Source organism: Chrysemys picta, chromosome 1 (assembly GCF_011386835.1).
Source record: "Chrysemys picta bellii isolate R12L10 chromosome 1, ASM1138683v2, whole genome shotgun sequence".
NCBI lineage: Eukaryota > Metazoa > Chordata > Testudines > Emydidae > Chrysemys > Chrysemys picta.
The window spans coordinates 161,979,401-162,000,084 of record NC_088791.1 but is presented as its reverse complement, the minus strand read 5'-3'; the positions used below and the strand labels follow the sequence as shown (position 1 = coordinate 162,000,084).

Sequence of the window (20,684 nt, the reverse complement as noted above, 5' to 3'; positions counted from 1 at the left end):
ATTGTATTCACTGAGAATATTATATTCCCTATTTTGTATTCCCTGTATAATATAAATGTGACAACATGAATACTTGTCCTGGGGGCTGTTTGCTTGTCTAATTAGTTAGATAAGCCTTACTTGTAATCACCTCGAAGGGGCTTGGTACTAGATCTGTTTGGTGTGTCAGCTTAGTTGAAATACTTATTTTACATCTCATCATTAACTAGGGTGACCAGACAGCAAATGTGAAAAATCGGGACAGGAGGTGGGGGGGTTAATAGGACCCTATATAAGAAAAAGACACGCAAATTGGGACTGTCCCTATAAAATTGGGATATCTGGTCACCTTACCATTAACAGAGATGCTGTTCAAAACTTTTTTGGCTCATGGGGCCAAGAGCTTGTTGATATAAGGCTCAGTCTTTACTTTGATTCAATCTCACTCGACTATGGTAACTAAGGTGACCAGATTAAGATAGCATTTCTTGTTCTGATGTTCCTGTGTTTAGGTTCAGGTTTACCTCTTTTGGGGGGGCAGGGAGGTATTAGCCTGGGGAATTGTTTTCTTATCATGCTTCATGTATTTTCTATTGATTCCATACTAGCGTTATTTCTGCCTCTGTAACATTAGTTGTCTACATCTCACTTAGAATGAAATAGTTTCTAGGAAAGCAAGTTAATTTGTGTGTTGCTTTTAAATGGGATCTTGAGCAATCAAGTTCTTTCTGCTTATCTTTGGCAACAGAGCCCATTATGCTTTTTATATGGGAAAAATCTACCCCTTTGCCCTGGCACCCAGATGCAGCAGCATTATAGCAGTGGTGTGTTATTGTTTGCTACTATTACTATTTACAAAGCACACAAAATGTGCCATACATAAAATTAGTCTTTGCACCCAAAGAGCTTTCAAACTAAAATTGTGCTGTAAGTTTTAAGTATGACATATGCATATAGTTACTGAATTGTTAGGAAAAGTCTTTTTATTCCCCAGTCTTCCTAAAATAGTTTTTACAGTGACAATGTAAAACCCAGTAGAAATCATTCTGTCCTCCTCAAGAGGCTTATTTTTACAGATCATTTGCCACTTTCTTTTATAGACTGTTGAATACAGACCGATAAAATGTAATTGGTACAGAAGTAGAGATTTGAGATTCTAGTACTGTTCACCATAGGAAGCTAAGAGTATACAAGGGATATCATTAAATTTGCTGGATGTACAAAGCACTAATGAAATGAACTGAAGCAGTTACATTATTTTCTAATTAACCTTAAATATTCCTGCAGGTCACAGTAGCAAAGTATTAAATATTGAACAGCAGAACAAGTTTTAACTATTAAATATGTCAGTCTTAAAGTGCCTCTGATGATTTCCCAAACTACTTCTGAAACAACATAGAATAACAGACAAAATATGCTAGCTTTCTACAGAGGGCCATGTGGCCCATTTTAGATCCCTTGAAGTGGGATCCATGGACAACAGAAATGAAGAAGTAAGTCCTGCTATAAAGTATGCAGGATAATTGCTAATTTGGGGGCAAATTCTGAGAGATACTTGGCTCTTGTAACTCCTTTACAAAATAGATACATATGAAGGCGGCCAGCTCTTCTTTGGGTTGCTTTAAAAATTAGCAGTCTGTGTCTAAAATCCTGCTACCTGCTGACCTAAATTAGTTTGCAGTTATGCCCAGCAATTTGAATGCATCACTTACCCATTTATACCATTGATCAGTGTTTCATTTGCCAAGCTATTCTCCCAAATTCAGGATACTATTTATTCAGTCTCTTTCCCCCAACATAAACAAGTGAAAGATCTATTTTATCTTGTGTGATCATTTGGATCAGGGATCCTCTTTAGGAGTCTTTTCCTATGTTGCATGAATCAACCCAAACAGTCTGATAGGGTCATCATGAATGGCTTCCTCTGTTGATTTATTTTCAGCGGCCAGCTGGTCACTGTTGAGATAAATGCTAGTTTGGGAAGCCAGGGTGCTGTTTTTAGATGGCATCTCTTCTTCATTCACTTCTAACGGAGGAGCTTTCTTTTTCCTAGGCTTCCTGTGTTTTTCCTTGATGCTGTGATCGAGGGAGGCATAGCACATCTGACCTTCAGCGTCCACCTGAGAGGAAAATCATTTTTGTTCAGTTTTTAATCCTTTTCTTAATCACTACACCTTTTAAGATTTTCAGCTTCTTAAGGCAACCCACCAGTCTGGAACCTTCAGCATAGTGTTCTTGTGAGATGTTTCAGTTTTGAAGGATGAGGGGTGTATTGTAAAAGTCAGTGGTTTGCAAGTTATTTTCTGCCAAGGACCCCTTTGGCATCTGACTAAATGTCCTGGACCCCTTTCGTTTCTGGTACTATTGGAACATATCTGCCAATGTGACCTCTCTCTCACAGCATGTGTGAGGTCATGCTATGCAGAGGATGCCATTTTGTTCTTTGTGCGGCAAAAGTGCCAGAATGCTGTTGTGTTCTGGCCTGGTTCAAGGGACAGACCCCTGCATAACCCAGGGTGGACACCCAGGAGTGTGGGAACCCCACTTTAGGAGTTACTGGTATAAGTCAACCCCAAATTTTTGGGATCAGAGACATCACTAGATGGTTTCCCAACCCTGTTTCTTCTTTTCCCTATCCTGGTATTTAGTAAAGAGTTAACTCGGATGCCAGTTTTTTTGCAGGGTGTGCAAAATCCTACACCGGTTTTGCTTTGGGAGTAGGGAGGATGTGTGGTGTTGGCCACAGGGTGTGGTATTGACTCTGGGCCTTACGTTTTTAGGGTACTTGTACTGGGCATGTTAGAGATAATCAAATATAGAACTCTATCCCTAATGAATTCATGATTACCATGTTTTTCAGCTTGCAACTTATTTGGCAACTTCTTATTAGCAATGGTTAGCAACATTTTTAATTTCAGGCCATTGCTGAATTTATAGTAGTGGATATGTCTTCCACATAACCAAAAATCCTGGTTTTCTAGTTTTTAATACAGTATCCTAATACTACATGGCTGAGCACATTACAAAACATTGGTAATCAAAATACTAAAATGACTTCAACATGTAATCTTTCATCAGACTAATGGATGAATTGACAAGTTTGACACATCTGACTGGTACTTAGCTGCTTGCAATCCTCAGACTTCCTCAATTAAGGTCCTGATGGAGCAAAACACCCTACATACATGCTTAAGTGCTCTGCTGAATTGGTGTGTCCATTTTTGTAAGGAGAAGACTGAAGTCTTGGGTTATATTCTGCCATTGGGTACATGTGAGGAGCTCTGAGGCAAAGTGCCTTCCTTAATGCAGAAGGCTAAGAGCAAGAATATAAATAAGGGTACCTTTACTTCATTAGCATTTCTCCGCGGGTGGGCCTTCATTTGTTCATAGCAACATTCATCTAGAGATTATTAGAAATGGAAAAAATTTCATAGTGGTTAGAAGATTCTTCCTCTGATTAAAGAGTAAACCAATACCCTGTTATAGAACTCAATTCTCCAAATCTACTTTAGTGGAAGTTCAGGTTCTAAACTATATTCCCTTTCTCACTCTCCCGGCTGCCAGGAAATAAAAAGCTAGGAAATCCCTGGGTAGAGTTTATTTTCACGGTATCACATTATTGGACAGTATTAGGTTGTCCAGAAAAAGTTTTACTGGAACTTTTAATTATGGGATAACTTAAAACATTGACAGACTTGATAGTGCCAGTCTCCATGTAACTTGTCAGGTCTCACAAGCTAAATATAGCTGAGAAGGGACAGTACCTGGGTAAGAGAAATACCCTGACTCCGGGTTAGAGTAACGGCAGGGCCTGGGGGAGGGGGCAAAATGACAAGGTTCTATTCCTCGCTTTGCCACTAACTTTCTATGAATTTGGGCCAAGTTACCTTTTCTTTTCATGCCTCATTTTATGCCCTGATAACATGGACATCTTCCCTCATAGAGCAGTTTTGAGGCTGAAGGTGTGAACACAAATTTGCACTGGTTCTAGTTAGACTGGTGCAAACCCCCTTGTGAACACTGTGTCTTCTTTGAGTTTAGTTTAAACCTATTGCTAATCTCTCTAAGAAAAAAACAAAATAAGCCTAGTTGAATCTGAAATAAGTCCACGCAGCCTTTTGTACTGGTTTAACATTGCACCTTTAGTTAAACTGGTGCAACTCTGCATGTAGACTAGACTAGCCCTTACGTGCTTTTGAGAACCTTTAAATAGCCCTCTTCATTCACATATCTTAATGTCTGGAGAGTAAAATAGCAAACTCAGTTTGCACTAGTCAATCCACTGTCTCAGCACAATCCCAGGTTCTAGGTTAATATTATGGGAATTAACACATTTTGGTTTTAAAATGAGCAACTGGAGGTTCACTGCTTCTCTCCCCTGTAACTGGAACAAGTGCGTATCCATTTTATCAACAAACAGTGCTTCAGAAATTCATGTTTTAAGAGCCATTCATAAAGGATGTTAATCATTCTGACTCTAAGTAATGTATGTTGATTTTAATAAGTTCTTAGAATAAGATATCTTACCTAAAATCTCCTGATTGAGGTTGCCATAAACTGGGCATTCTTCAGTATAATCATCTTCATAGCTATAATGGGGAATCATAAATAATTTTAATTTACTCTCTAATTGTGTGTTGAAGTATCTTATGCTGCACATAGTGAACCTGACCCTTTTTTATTTAAATTGCAGTGGTGTCTTGAGGCCCCAATCAAGGTTAGGAGCCCATTGCACTGAGCACTTTTCATATAGACCTACATACATAGATAACACTGGTCTACGATTTTTGAGAAGTCGTCTGCTTCAGAGATAAAATGTGCTATTTATTATGTATTTTGATGTGCTGAATTCAAATATGACAATTAAAACAACTGATTGGCTACTGTTTCTAAGATATTTAAGTTTTTACATTTTATGTCCATGTATATTGTGTAGATAGTAGAGTTTTAATCATAAATTGTAAACCTAGGTCTTTTCATGTGTTTATGGTTGCTTTACATGATGATATTTCACCTGTCCTGTTTATGTTACACTTTAAAAATCAGCAAAAGGGTTATATAAATAAAATGTATTATGAAACAAAAGGCAAAAAACTATTATGTACATAATTTAGTCCTATTCAGTGTCTACTTGGCACTTCTTGGCTTGTCACTTCTGCATGCTGCCTCCATGAATACAAGAAACACTTGCTGGTATGATCTGTTGGCTCTCTCCAAATCATTGGCACTGCAAAAGGCATAGATTTCCTTTTCCTATTCAACCACTGGCAAAGATTTGTTGCACAAGTGTTGCAGCATATGTGTGGGGTCCATGTCTTGTCCTGATCTCCAGTTTTGTAGCCAAAATAAAGGTGATAGGCTTTCTTAACCATAGTGGTTATACTGCGCTTTTGTGATGCAAAAGTCACTTCACCACAAACATAGCAGAAGTTATCTGCACTGTTCACACACGTACGAGGCATCTTTGCTCACTTTGGCTAAACAGAAATGTGTCCCTTTGCAAAATCAAACACTGACAAATAAGAGAGCACGACACTGTATGATTTCTAGAGCTGATATAGGGCAATTTGTTCTGCAGAGTGCTGTAAGCTTTGTTATGATTGCATCATCCATGACTTCTAGGAATAACATGATGCAATTCATATCATGTATGACGCAATACCAGCTTCAGATTGAATCATTCATTGTTTTGTCTAAAAAGCAAGTAGTGTCCAAACCCAGTCATAGATTTATTCATAGATCCAGTCAAAGATGTATTTTAGTCATTTCTGGTTTAAATTGAGATCCCTTCCCTTTATAACTCACTTATCCTCCGCCATTCCCAAGTCAAGGGTCGTATATACTGACCCAATAGCATATCTTGAAAACTAGAGCCAATCAACAATTTGAAGCATCATTTTCGTTCTCAGTGTCTCAGAATTAGTAAAGTTTTGACTACATTTATTTCAGAAGCATTTTGGCTGTAGAGCAGTGTAATTAACAAAAACCAGTATGTGCCTTAGAAGAGATTACAGTCCAAATAGCCAAGACAGGTGAAGTGTGGGAGACCACAGGTATCATTTTATAGATAGGGGACCTGGGGCAAGGCATCTGTGGAACAGCCAGGAGTTGAACCCAGATCTCCTGAATCCCAGTTCAGGATCTTAATTGTAATATCATCCTTGTAGTTCACTTGAAGAATTTAATATGCTTGTAATCCATTTTGTAAAAACCACACTTAGCCCAAATATTTTCTGACCTTCAAAGCTCTACAAACTGAAGGTGATGAAAGTGTAGAGGAGAAAAGCAGATCTGAAGAAGGAAAAAGAAATCATTGGCAAGTGCAATCCCCAGTTTGCATTATAGAACATCCAGAATCTTCCAGGTCTTGGTGCTCAAGAGCATCGTATACTCAATGAATGGTATAATTTAAAGGCTAGATGTTTTTAAATGGCGTGTGCCCAAAAAATGGAAATTGTGCATGCAGGCTTCTGCATGCTGAAAGATGTTTTGTATGACACATTCCTAGCTATGCATCTTATTCCGTGCCTGATCAGAATGAATGAAGTCATGGGGTATAGTTTTTCAAATGGTATTTTTCATTGTTTGGGCAGTTATGGCTGTCTACATGCTAACTTCAGACAAATCAACGGTAGGGTATTGTTGGAGAGCATTTTTGTATTAAGGTTTTTATGTGTTTGTTTTGAGGTGAAGAAGGGCTTTGTCAATGTCTCCATTTTCTGAAAAACATGAGGTTAGATCATCCAGAGCCATTTTTTTTAAACATATTCTGTAAAATATAAGTACAAATACTAAGAGTATGGAGTGGTAATTAATGAGAGCAGTTAGCAGTGAGTTCGGAGGGCTCATCTTCATTCTCGCTGAGGCCAAGCAATAATAAATACCCATTTAGCCTGCTATCCTAAACTGATTAACTCTATCATGCTTCTCATACTGCTAATAGAACTCCCTCCAACTGCTTAATAAAGTGAGCGCAGTATGTCCCATTACAAGTTGCATTCTTTCCTTCATTCCTTAAGTACCCCTTTTAGCTGTAAAAATGTTTCTATGTACAGTAACTCCTTGCTTAACGTTGTAGTTATGTTCCTGAAAAATGCGAATTTAAGCATTTAAAGATGTTAAGCGGGGTTAGGTTCCAGGGAAATTTTTTTCACCAGACAAACTATATATTGTATAGATATACACACAGTATACGTTTTAAACAAACAATTTAATACTGTTCACAGCTATGACGATTGTGAAGCTTGGTTGAGGTGGTGAAGTTAGAGGGTGGAAGAGGGAGGAATATTTCCCAGGGAATGTCTTGCTGCTAAATGATGAACTAGCAGTCGGCTGAGCCCTCCAGGGTTAACACATTGTTGTTAATGTAGCCTCTCACACAAGGCAGCATGAACACGAGGGAGGGGAGACAGCATAGCAGACAGAGACAGACCCACACCTTGTGTGTGTGGGGGAGAGAGAGAGAGAGAGATGTACACTGCCCCTTTAAGTAAGCTGACCCACTCTTAAATGCATTGTCTTTTTAAGTGGATCAGGAAGTTGAGACAGCAGCTGCTGCCCCAAGCTCTCTATGCCTTTCTCCGTCCGTGTCCCCTCCCTGCTCTATATTGAGAAAGGGTAAGGGGGGGAAGACCCTGACATTAGCGCCCCTCTTCCCCCTCCCCCTCCGCACAGCAAGCAGGAGTCTCTGGGAGCAGCTCCAAGGCAGGAGCAGCACATGGCAGTGGGGGGAGGGACAGCTGAACTGCCAGGAATTGATAGCCTGCTGTGCGGCTGCAGTACAGGGAACTTAGGGGAGTCAGGAGCTGATGGGGGGGGGGGGGGGAGGGAGCGGCCAGCCCACCCTGGTTACAAGCCCCCACCAGCTAGCTGCAACGGGCTACTCTTCCTGCAAGCAGTGGACAAAGCAGGTAGCTGCCAAATGATATTAAAAGGGAGCATTGCACAACTTTAAACAAGCATGTTCCCTAATTGATCAGCAACGAAACAACGTTAACTGGGACGTCTTTAAGTGAGGAGTTACTGTACATCAAACAAGACCTTTTATATGTCCTCTGGTCCATTCCTTCAAATCCAGACATTGTAACTTAATACTCTATTTTAACCTTTTTAAATCAGACATAATTTATTTTCAACATACCTTGGATTATATTCTTGATAGTCTCTGTACGTGTAACCTGGAAAATATTTTAAAACACAAGTAGTTTAAGCAGAAAGAAAATATTAATTGTGTAATTGTTGAACAGTTCCATTTGCTGTCTTTACGGCTTTGTTCTTAACAGAATTGTGTTGTGTGACTCATGGAGAGAAACGTGATGTGAGTCTAAGAATGTCTCAGTAGCATTATTCATGCTGTTTGTGTGAGATTGAAAGCTGTAGGCTCTCAGATTCAGATTGAGGATTTTTTTTTCCCCTCAGGAGTATCTAGATTTAAATTGTGGCTAACACAGTTTATTAATATTCTGTGTATTGTACTAATGCCTACAAGCCCCCATTAAGTCCCCATTTTAGTCATTGTGCCCAAAGAATTTACAGTGTAAACTTATGATGCACCACACTCGGTGGAGATAAACAGGATGTGGTAGAACAAGGAAACAATGAAAGAATGCTGTGTGAGTAAGCAGTAGCCTTGGTAGGCTCACCACCTTTTCCTCTTCATTTGGTTTTACAAACATTACTAGTGATGTCTCAGTAAGGGGGTACCTACTGTTACACAAATAGGGAAAGCGAAGCAGAGAGTCCCAGGACACAAAGGGATGAATTGTTGGAGCTGGGTTTAGAATTCAAGAATTCCTGTCTCTCAGTTCTGCGTTCTGGCCTCCAGAATGTGCCTCTCAGAAAATCTGATTGCATGGACATCACATCCTCAATCTCATTGCTCCCCTGCTTAGTTTTGGAAATAATTTCATTTTCATCATAAAAATATTTTACCTTGCAGCTCATTGAGTAGGTGTCACCTTAGCAGCTCTCAGCCAAATCGTTTTTCTTGTAAACAACTGGTACTAGCAGTGCACATAGGACTTCTTTATTCACAATTTGTATACCTGTGCACTGGTATAGTTAAAGCAATATAACCCCCTCTCTAGTAAGGACACAGTTATATCACTCCAGGGCTGGTTATATCAGTACGGCTTACTCCTATATAGGAAGGGGAATAAGCTATCTTTATACTGGTGTAACTACATCCACTCTAGGGGTTGTACTGGTATAGTTGTTTCAGTTTAAAAAAAAAAAACAACACCCCTATTCAAAAATAATTATACCAATGTAAAATCTGTGTGTAGACCAGACCAATAGTCATGGGCTAGCATCTATGAAGCAGAATAAGTCACCTCTTTGTCAGCAATAGGATGGCTTGACAGCTACCTTGGTGTGTGCACACTCTCACGCGCACACACACCCTTTGGAGCAGAGCTGAATTCCTAATGAAGAAAAAATAGAATTTGGATGAAATCTGAAATTCTAATAAGCATTCCTGAATTCAGAGGGAGAAAATCTTGCCGCCTAGATTCATCGCTTGTATTAATGTGTGCTTCTAGTGCTGTCGTGTCTGAAATTCAGGTAGCTAAAACTTACAGATGGGGGAAATTGTCTATGTGAAAAATGTTGAAAACATTATCTGAATTAAAATCTGCCCCTTCCTCATATCTGGCTGGCTTGTTTGGGGACAGTAGGTTGGAGGATTGTTTTTAGCCTTTTTTTTTTTTTAAATTATGGAGTAATACTGATTTGAAAGCTTTTATTTTTAGTTGTCATACCATGTGACATCAGGCATCCATGCCTTGCAAGTTAAAAATGCATTAGTACTAGAATAAATTTTTAGAAAAAGATTCATTTTAAAAACCTTGTCTGCTTGCCAGAAAATTCCCAGTGGTGATGAATTTGTTTGTAGTCTCTCTCAAATACTCAAACACAATCTTTTGCGTGCGCATGCACGAACGTCATTTCTTACCTTTTCGCTTGTTTGCTATGCAGTATGAAATATTTATGACCAATGAAACAATCAGACCCATAGTCATAAAGGCTAGAAGTCCCCAGATTGAAAAGTGGCATTCAAACTCCATTTCTGTAACAGAAAGCAAATTCCTGCATATTATGCGTTGTCTAATAGCTGCACTTCCCCTCCCCTCCCCCCCTTCTCGCCCCCTTTAGTTGAGGTGGTGACTTTAATTTTTTTATTCCAGGCACAGCCACTGACATGCAACCCAATTAAATGCTCGTGAGAACGTTTGGATGTCAAAGAGTACAAAACTAGTGTTGATAAACTACTTGTAGTGATGACATGTAACCCCAACTCTAGGTCAAACCAAAATGCTGTTATCAATTTATGATCCCCAAACTACTAGGAAAATAGAAAGGCTTCTACCACACAAATGCACAGATTATTTTTTTTTTCAAAAACTGCTAGTTTGTGGCTGAATTACGTGGGTTGGTGAGCCAAATTCTGAAGTTATAGACCAGCCTTTATATGAAAATTAATCTGGAATAAAGTATAGTGTGAATTGAACACAGATTAACTATTCCTGATTAACTCCATGTGTGGACACTCTTATTCCAGAATTAGAGTGCCTTATTCCAAACTAGTTTAAACTAATTCTGGAATATGAGCATTCACACATGGAGCTAATATGGAATAAGTGTTCTGGAATAACTCCCTGGATAGTCAAGGCCTTACTCTCTATTCAGGCAAAACTATTGGCTTCAGTGGGAGTTTGCCTCTTTAAAAGCTAAGACTTCATTATTTGGTCATATATTGGGACTTTTTTTTTTTTCCAAAAGGACCCCAAGGCTTGGTCTATTCTTGCATCTTCATATTTTCTGCTCCTTCTCCACATCTCCTTTCCAGTGAAAAATACATTAGCCCTGTTTCTCCCTCTTCCCCTACCAAAAACTGCCATTTTCTCCTCCTGACCAGCTGGGCTACTGGTCAGAAGTCTTTCTACCCCGTTAATGAGATGGGGGAGAGAAGTTGAGGACCCAGCGCTGTAAGAATATAAGCAGCTGGGAGTCCATGGACCTCCAAGGGGTTTCAGAGGCAGATCTTAGCAACAATAGCTTCAAAGGAACCCTAAAGTAATAACCAGCCAGTATTAATTGTGCATATAGTGGGGGGGATATGGGGGCAGCTTGAGGCCCCTCCATCCCATGTCCTCCTCTCCTTGGTGTCCCAGACAGGTACTCAGGCAGGAACCTCCCTCACCAAATGCCTTCCTCATTTTTCACAGTGGTTCATCTTGTGATGCTAACTTAGCTCATTCAAATTCTCCACCATCAAGCCTGGGTGAGAAGACCATAGTGTGTTTGCAACCTCCTGCTCTGACGTAGCCACAAAACTGGGCAGTGTGTCATGTGTCTGACTACTCTTATCTGCCAAGTAGTGGGAAAACTATTCCCAGAGAGAAACAGTCAACTGTATAAGTAGAGGCAACCTGAATCTACATCTGCTTCTCTGTAGGTTCTTGCTTCTCCCATCATGGCAGTATCTGAGCACTTGAAATGGATCCCTGCAGGAGAGGGAGGGTGTTGAAAGCACTTGAACGCCAGTAATGCTGCAGGAAAGGATTGAGCTGGAAAAGGGGCCAATGTGGGGGTTGGGGCGTGGGGTGGCAATTGGAGTGAAGGTTGATCAGCAGGTCTGATCTGACCCTTAATGTCATTCTCATTTGATTGTCCTTGAACTTCCTTTGCCTATTTTTTACAAATATCTAAAGGGGGGAAACTTTTTTTCCTTGCAGGAAGAGCCAGGGCTTTCACTCCTGTTGAGAAAAGACAGCTCAGCTCTTTAGTTTCTGCTTGTTAGCTGCTGCTCAGCTCATTAGCTGCTGCTCACCTGCAGCATTGCTCCCTCTGGTTGCAGCACTTTTTATTTCCTAATGATGTACATACTGCAAGAGCTGCTTTTTAAAAAAAAAAAAAAAAGAAGAAGAATAAAAGCCAAGCAACGGTTGCTTCTGTGTAAAATGTCCTTTTCATAAGGTCCAATACATTGGTCATTAAAGTCAATGGAAAAACTCTAAATGATTTTTAAAGGTATTGGATCACACCCTTAGAATTCAATTTTGCTACCATTGAGGCCAATGACAAAGCTTCCATTGATTTTACTGGGAGCAATGTCAAGCTCACAATTATTGCCCTGTGTCTGTACAGAACAACTGCTCAATAGCCAGAGCTAGAAATGTACCAGAAGAGCCAGGAGATGGTACTTGGTAGTAAAATTGCTCCCATCACAAATTGCACAAGTCTCTGGTATAAGATTCCTTCCCCCACAATTATTTCTCCTCACACACAATTATTTCAAATTTGGTGACAATATATACCCCCAGACCAGTGGCACTGCTATGGGCACCTGCATGACCCCACAATATGCCAACATTTTTATGGCTGACCTGGCACAACGCTTCCTCAGCTATGGTCCACTCATGCCCCTTCTCTACCTACGCTACATTGATGACATTTGGACCCATGGGAAGGAGACTCTGGAAGAATTCCACCACGATTTCAACAGCTTCCACCCCACCATTAACCTCAGCCTAGAGCAATCTACATGGGGCGGTCCACTTCCTAGACACCACGGTACAAATAAGTGACGGTCACATTAACACCACCCTATACCGAAAACCCACTGACTGCTATGCCTACCTTCATGTCTCCAGCTTCCATCCCAGACACCCCACACGATCCATCGTCTATAGCCAAGCGCTGAGGTACAACCACATTTGCTCCAACCCCTCAGACAGAGACCAGATCTTCAAGCATTCTCAAAACTACGATTCCCGCCTGAGGAAATAAGGAAACAAATCAACAGAGCCAGATGTGTACCCAGAAGCCTCCTGCTGCAAGACCAGCCCAAGAAAGAAACCAACAGAACTCCACTGGCCATCACCTACAGTCCTCAACTCAAACCTCTCCAATGCATCATCAGTGATCTACAACCCATCCTTGTCAATGACCCCTCACTTTCACAGACCTTGGGAGGCAGGCCACTCCTCACTCACAGACAACCCACCAACCTTAAGCATATTCTCACTAGCAATCATACACCACACCATAGTAACTCTAACTCAGGAACCAATCCATGCAACAAACCTCGATGCCAGCTCTGCCCGCATATCTACACCAGCAACACTATCACAGGACCTAACCAGATGAGCTACAACATCACCGGTTCATTCACCTGCACGTCCATCAATGTTATATATGCCATCATGTGCTAGCAATGCCCCTCTGCTATGTACATCAGCCAAATTGGACAGTCCCTACGGTAAAAGGATAACTGGACACAAGTCAGATATTAGGAATGGCAATATACAAAAACCTGTAGGAGAACACTTCAGCCTTCCTGGACACACAATAGCAGATTTAAAGGTAGCCATCCTACAGCAAAAAAACCTTCAGGGCCAGACTTCAAAGAGAAACTGCTGAGTTTCAGTTCATTTGCAAATTTGACACCATCAGCTCAGGATTAAACAAAGACTGTGAATGGCTAGCCAACTACAAAAGCAGTTTCTCCTCCCTTGGTGTTCACACTTCAACTGCTAGAAGAGGGCCTCATCCTTCCTGATTGAACTAACCTCGTTATCTCCAGACTGATTCTGGCCTGCCTATTTATATCTGCCTCTGGAAATTTCCATTACATGTGTCTGATGAAGTGGGTATTCACCCACGAAAGCTTATGCTCCGATACATTTGTTAGTCTATAAGGTGCCACGGGACTCTTTGTTGCTTCCCCCACAAATCTCCTTTTCTTTGTAGAATTGTTTTAATCATAACTTTCTCTCTGAAAGAATGTTGTTGGTTGTTGTACACTATCCATCCACAGCCACTTTTTTTGAAGCATTTTAAACTAAGCCATCGAATTTCCATTCCTTGCTTTTTTTTTAGCCTTTTCAGCCTCTCCCCTTCAGTATTCGTTTGTATAGTAGTACGATGATTTTATCTGTAGAGCACCAACAAGGTATTTCTCATTGTGTCCTATTGACCTCAGTCACTGCAGCTCGGATCTTGCTTCTGGTTTTCAGGGTGATTTGACCTGAGGCAACAAGGAGGTCCAACAACTTGCCAGGATACAGTGGCACAGTGAGTGTATGGCATGGCCTCTCTTAGAACTCCCTGCTTCTCAGCTGTTTGCTGAAACCACCAGCTGACATGGCTGCTTCTTCATTGACAGCCAACTGACTTGTAATCAACTTGATACCCAGGCTGCAAGTTGTTCTCATATTTAAGGGTTAAGGCCCTGATACGACAAAGAGAATGGCATACCGGGACCCCTATGTCTTTCCTGAGTCCCAGGGAAGTCAGAGGCTTCCCAGGTACAGAGATCTGCCAGTAACAGGGGCTAAGTGGTGTTACTTAATCATAGAAGATTAGGGTTGCAAGAGACCTCAGGAGGTCATCTAGTCCAATCCCCTTCTCAACACCAACTAAATCATCCCAGCCAAGGCTTTGTCAAGCCAGGCCTTAAAAACCTCTAAGGATAGAGATTCCACCACCTCCCTAGGTAACCCATTCCAGTGCTTCACCGCCCTCCTAGTGAAATAGTGTTTTCTAATATCCAACCTAGACCTCCCCCACTGCAACTTGAGACCATTGCTCCTTGTGTTGTCATCTGCCACCACTGAGAACAGTTTAGATCCATCCTCTTTGGAACCCCCCTTCAGGTAGTTGAAGGCTGCTATTAAATCCCCCACCACTCTTCTCTTCTGCAGACTAAACAAGCCCAGTTCCCTCAGCCTCTCCTCATAAGTCATGTGCCCCAGCTTCCTGATCATTTTTGTTGTCCTCTGCTGGACTCTCTCCAATTTGTCCACATCCTTTCTGTAGTGCGGGGCCCAAAACTGGATGCAATACTCCAGATGTGGCCTCATCATTGCCAAATAGAGGGGAATAATCACTTCCCTCGATCTGCTGGCAATGCTCCTACTAATGCAGCCCAATATGCCGTTAGCCTTCTTGGCAACAAGGGCACACTGACTCATATCCAGCTTCTCATCCACTGTAATCCCCAGGTCCTTTCCTGCAGAACTGCTGCTTAGCCAGTCCGTCCCTAGCCTGTAGCGATGCATGGGATTCTTCCGTCCTAAGCGTAGGACTCTGCACTCATCAAGTTTCTTTTGGCCTAATCCTCCAATTTGTTTAGGTCACTCTGGACCCTAGCCTTACCCTCCAGCATATCTACCTGTCCCCCCAGCTGAGTGTCATCTGTGAACTAGCTGAGGGTGCAATCCATCCCATCATCCAGATCATTAATAAAGATGTTGAACAAAACTGGCCCCAGGACCGACCCCTGGGGCACTCCGCTTGATACCGGCTGCCAAATAGACATCGAGCTGTTGATCACTACCCATTGAGTCTGACAATCTAGCCAGATTTCTATCCACCTTATAATCCATTCATCTAATCCATACTTTTTTAACTTGCTGGCAAGAATATTGTGTTAGACCATATCAAAAGCTTTGCTAAAGTCAAGATATATCACGTCCACTGCTTTCCCCATATCTCATCATAGAGGGCAATCATGTTGGTCAGTCATGACTTGCCTTTGATGAATCCATGTTGACTGTTCCTGATCACCTCCCTCTCCTCCAAGTGCTTCAAAATGGTTTCCTTGAAGACCTGCTTCATGATTTTTCCAGGGACTGAGGTGAGGCTGACCGATCTATAGTTCCCTGGGTTCAACAATGTATGGAATATTTTGAGCACTATAACTACATTGCTCCCTCTGATTCAATCTCTCTCCTGCTAGCATTCTCTCACATGGGGCATGAAACCTCCTTAGTGCATTTTCTTAAATATTAAGAAAAATATTTTCTTGGCAAGTGCAGTGCTGGTTTCAAGAAGCCCTATTTTTTTCTCCTTCTCCCAGAAGACACACTGCTGCAGTCAGATCACAGCTGTTGCTACTGTGAGACTTCTCCCATTATTTTGCAGTGCGTCTGAAACATCCTTCAGGCCTCTGCTTTCTGAGACTACAGTTCTGCCTGCCTAAAGTATTTCTAGGCTCTCCTTTGCTATGCTGGCTCTCCTTTGCTATGCTGTCTGAACACCAGTAACACCTTGTATGTTTACAAGTGCCTGCCATTTGAAGATCATGAATAGAACTTAGACTTCAGATCCCTATGAAATAGGTGTGCATTACTCCCCTTTCTTCTCCAGGAGGAAATGAGGAACAAAGGGATCTCCTCTTAGGGAAAATTTCCAGGAACTGCAAAGGGTTTTGGGTCTCCTGAAAATCTCCCCCAAATTTGCCCAGTGTCACATAAGTCTTGCAGCAGAGCCAGGAATTGAACTCTGATCACTTGAGTCACGGTCCAGTACCTTAATCACAAAACCATCCTTGCTTGTGTTGCTGTCTCACTCCTTCTGAAGATATTTATTACCCTTCTCCCCTCCCCAACCTCTCTTTTTGCTTTTCATTTTCTTTACTTTCATTTTATTGCCAGGCATGGGAGAGAGAAGGAAATGACGTGGCTTGAGAGGGAGGAAAGTATAAGGAGCTGTAATGGATAAAAATGTCACTCCTGCCTTCACTGGATTAGAAAGTTTTGTAGAAGAGAGTCTCCCAAAAAGTGAGTTTTAAGGTGGCTTGCAAGTGATGTTTTTTTTTTTTTTAAAGCGGAGATGGTGCCCCTTTCTGAAGTAGAGAAGGCCTGAAATTTAAAACAAACAAAAATCCAGTTTGTCCTTTTACTGAAGGAATATTGTGAATTTTAATCGTCCCTGACTTTGCTGGAGCAGGAAGAGCAGTCTGAGGTGTGAACTGAGCTTTCTCAGCCCCTAACTGAAGAGGCCGGGGTTACTGAACCTTTAAAATGAACAGTTCTCCCAGCAGTTTTGGGGGCATTTGATTTAATTTGGCATTAATAACAAACCAATATTTCAGTCTAGATAAAACTCACTTCTCAGTTAATCAGGTTTAACTTCCTTGGTATCTTAAGATGTCACAAGCCTCCTACATCTTTAGAATCTCCTAGCAAAACCAGGAGATGCAAGATCTGAATTTCTAATGTAAAAAGACAACCAGACAATTAAAAACAAACTCCACAACTATTTAAAAGGGAAAAAAAAAGGCTTGTAACTTCATTAAGAAATATTTAAAAGGGCTGAGGGGAGGCACACACCCAATTGAGCTTTTTCCTCAGGGGATCACTTTGCATTTAAATCTTAAAATTATTTTCCAAAGCCCTCATTCAAACATTCTGTTATTGGCTTTTATTTAAGTTGGAAATATAAATACACACACATCCCATTTCTGTTCTGAATCTTTAATCATTCTTACATAAGTGAACACATATTTGATCTGCTTGTCAGCCAACATTTTTTTTATATTTCATGAACAATGAGTCTTAAGATATCCATAAGGCCCCAAGAATGCCTCTCTGTGTGTCCGACCCTTTTTAAATGTAAATTTCAAGCTAATTTCACTATCTAAACAGAAAATGAGCAAAATCTTGTATTTCCATATTCCTAGCTTTATAGATATGTTCCCCTTCTTTTCCCCATCTGATCCTTTATCACCCACATGCTTGCAATAGACTCCTACCTGTATTTACTATGCTAAATGAATTATTTCAATATCCACAACTTTGGAGGCAGTGGTGGGGGAAACCCAATAGCTCTGCACAGAAAAGAATGTCTCTGTAGATAATTGAAGCTGTCTATATCATTTGGATTGCTCTATGGATTAATTTCTCTAATTTTAATTCTCATCCACATAATCTGCTGTTATATATTGCAAAAACAGTACATTTTGTGTAGGCGAGAGATTGTTTTTAAAGATCTTTATCACCACATTTGGTTGCATTCTCTCCATTTATATGTAAATAAGTGATCAAACTGAACCCTCTTTTAAAAAACAAGACAAAAGATTGAAACAATTGAGTTGTGTTTTATTTAAAAAAAAAGTCTCAGAACAAAGAAAATCTGTAGGAATAATAACTGTAGCTTGACTATAATAAATCTGCAATTTCATCAAGGGCTTCTAGGATCATTTTCAGACTCTGACAAAGAAACGTAAAGGGCTAGATTCCAATAATTTACTTGCTCTCAAAAGCAGCTTGCTCCAGGTACAAATCTTATCAAAGTCAATTGGGCTGCTTTTGGAGCAACATGCTCCTCTGTGTGTGAGGAAGAGGGTCACAATGTGTTTTCATAAAACAATTAATGAGAACCAGGAATTCTAGGTTTCAATTTTTGTACCTTGTGGGGGGATATATTTAATACATTACATGGTTGTATATTAAAAACATTTTGCATTTGGGTCTCTTCTGAATTAATGCCATTTCTCGTGCTACTCTATTGTTTCCCGCAGCCAAGGGATTACTGGTTTGCAAACTACAGGTCAAATTGAGAGGGGAGACTAAATGAAACACACACCTTCCTCTGGTCCCTTTAGTCCAGGGGTTTTCAAACTGGGGGTTGGGACCCCTCAGGGGGTTGTGAGGTTATTACATGGGGGGTCGCGAGCGGTCAACCTCCACCCCCAAAACTGCTTTGCTTCCAGCATTTATAATGGTGTTAAATATATAAAAACGTGTTTTTAATTTATAAGGGGAGTTGCACTCACACTTGCTATGTAAAAGGGGTCACCAGTACAAAAGTTTGAGAGCCACTGCTTTAGCCTGTAAATTTCAACAACTGGATGATGCGTGTGTGTGCTTTTTTTGGCTGCTGATCTTCAGGGCAGAGTTTGCCCTTTGTTTTAGCATCTTGTACATTGCCTTGTACATTAATGGTACTATCATAGTGCTAATAAAAAGTTTAAGATTCTTTTTAAATATTTTTCTAGCAATGCAATTGCTTTTTACTCTTTTCTAATTCCCCTCTTCAGATATCTTGTGAATATCTTGTCCTGTTTGCAGAGCCCACTCTACTAGAATTGCAATCAAAAATCCACTGTCTGAACTTCTGCTCATCAGCTCTGATATAATCAGAAAGGGGGGGACGCAGCAAGGCTTCTTACAGAATTAATTGAGTGCTGGTGAAAGGTGGTGAACTGACCGGTTTGGGGGCAATCAATCATTTATTTATCCAATAGCTATAGCTTGGGCTGTTGCAGTGCCAAGCTTCCCCACATTGCTCCTGTACCTGACTTAGAGAAGCCATCACTAAGCAGGATCAGACAGTTCATTCTCTGTTCGGTTCTTTCAGCTGAGACTGCTATGAAGGCTTCTCTAAGTCAGGTACAGGAGCAAGGTGGGGGAGCTTAGCACTGCAGCAGCCCAAGCTATAGCTATTCAGAGGATAAATAAATGATTGCCCCCAAACCAGTCAGTTCACCACCTTTCACCAGCACCCAATTAATTCTGATTTCTCATGGAAACCGACATCTGTCCACTTGGAACTGGATTCACCACATCCTCTAACACCTTGTGTCACAGAGGGAAATGTATTGAATTACTTCTGGGCACTACCAACATGATCCAGATTTTAAGGGGTGATTTGGAGGATAAAAGTCGGTGGATTTTGACTCTTCCATTGGCCATTCTGTTTCTCTGTGCAGACTAAAATCTGATTTTGTCTATGAAAAGAAAATATTCTTTCCAATTAAACAGTGGGATAATGTTCTGTAGTAATGACCCTTACCCAAAAATCCATTAAGTGACTGATGAATGTTAAATTAACATTAATAAAGCTTCCTCGGCTGTGAACTTTAAAGACAGGATTGATTCCCTGGAAAGGAGTCCTTAACTTGCAGTTAACTAGAGCGTGGCTAATTGCTTTTTAAGATCTCAAGTATGAAGTTTTTATAAGGGAAAAAGCACACAGTAAAATCAGATCCCCCTATGCAGACAAAAATTTTAAGTCTAAAAATTATGCCAGTGTTTCTTCTTCTTTAACAAATCTTCATGCACTCTGGCCCACTTAGCTGGAGATTAACTAAGGTTTATGGTGATGACTCATTATTATTAATATTCAGCCTTTGAGTCTCTAAGCAACATACTCAGGGGATATGTAATCCATTGAAACACTTTTTCTGTACAATACACCCAGAAACAAGAGATTAGGAAGAAAAGACGTACCTGTTCATATATTGCTGTTTTGTAGCAAGACCTCCCCCTTTATCTCAAACAAAATTTGGTTTTAAAACGTTGGCAGATGTTGATGTGCTGTTCTGCTTTGGCCTTGCAATTTGAGTATGTACCTGAAGACTTCTATTCAATCTTAAGTCTTAACATCTGTTCCTTGCACACTTATGAACAGGAAATGTGGTGGAGGCGGCTTTTATCTCGTATCAAATTGGCGATCTCCTGCATTGTTTTCCTCAAAGAGAAGTGAAACCTACATGTGTGAGCACTTGAATTTGTATTTGGTATTATCTATCTGTCCTGCCACCAAAAAAGCATGAGACTGTGAGACTTAAAATTCTCATGTGATGAGCCGGATTCTGCAATCCGCTCATGTTAGGCAGTACTTACATGAATAGTTCCATTAAATTCAATGGTATGGTTAGTATGTTTGAGTGAGAAACAAGGCTGATGCCAAAGGTAACAGTATTCAGTTACCTCAATAGCACAATTGCAGCACAGTCATGTATGCTGTGGAGTGACATCTTAATACAATGGATATATATCCTTCAGAATCCAGATTCAAACTTTGTTCAGTTTTGTGGGGAAACTGGACATGTATGAATGATACCAGAGTAGTGCTGAATTCAGGCCTGCCTGTGGTAATACCTTTTAACATTTAACAAGGTCTCTTTCTATAAG

General features: G+C 40.7%; 1 protein-coding gene and 1 long non-coding RNA gene across 4 annotated transcripts in view; one reads left to right on the top strand and one right to left on the bottom strand.

Annotated features, from left to right (window-relative positions):
* Window positions 1–20,684, top strand: part of LOC135982311 (uncharacterized) — a 65,747-nt gene that overhangs the window by 633 nt on the left and 44,430 nt on the right. The gene's annotated exons all lie outside the window — the stretch shown is intronic.
* On the bottom strand, window positions 948–20,253 carry LOC101952624 (T-cell receptor-associated transmembrane adapter 1). 2 transcript variants are annotated; one of them, XM_065588342.1, is made up of 7 exons: window positions 19,998–20,175; window positions 12,619–12,756; window positions 9,932–10,045; window positions 8,120–8,156; window positions 4,507–4,568; window positions 3,321–3,379; window positions 948–2,099 (listed from the first exon to the last, which is right to left on the bottom strand). In XM_065588342.1, exons 3-7 carry the CDS (start codon window positions 10,041–10,043, stop codon window positions 1,848–1,850), a joined length of 522 nt encoding a protein of 173 aa, XP_065444414.1. In that variant the 5' UTR covers window positions 10,044–10,045; window positions 12,619–12,756; window positions 19,998–20,175; the 3' UTR covers window positions 948–1,847. The 2 variants fall into 2 exon arrangements, with proteins under 2 accessions (XP_065444414.1, XP_042709529.1); XM_042853595.2 differs by lacking the exon at window positions 12,619–12,756 and having other exon boundaries at window positions 19,998–20,253.

What these genes read in the sequence shown, in the direction of transcription:
- LOC101952624 (XM_042853595.2), bottom strand. Translation starts at nt 10,043, where the DNA reads ATGGAGTTTGAATGCCACTTTTCAATCTGGGGACTTCTAGCCTTTATG. An exon ending in CATAGCAAACAAGCGAAAAG is followed by an intron (nt 8,157 to 9,931) that starts GTAAGAAATGAC and finishes AATATTTTCCAG; the next exon opens with GTTACACGTACAGAGACTAT. An exon ending in GAAATGCTAATGAAGTAAAG is followed by an intron (nt 2,100 to 3,320) that starts GTACCCTTATTT and finishes TTTTCCTCTCAG; the next exon opens with GTGGACGCTGAAGGTCAGAT.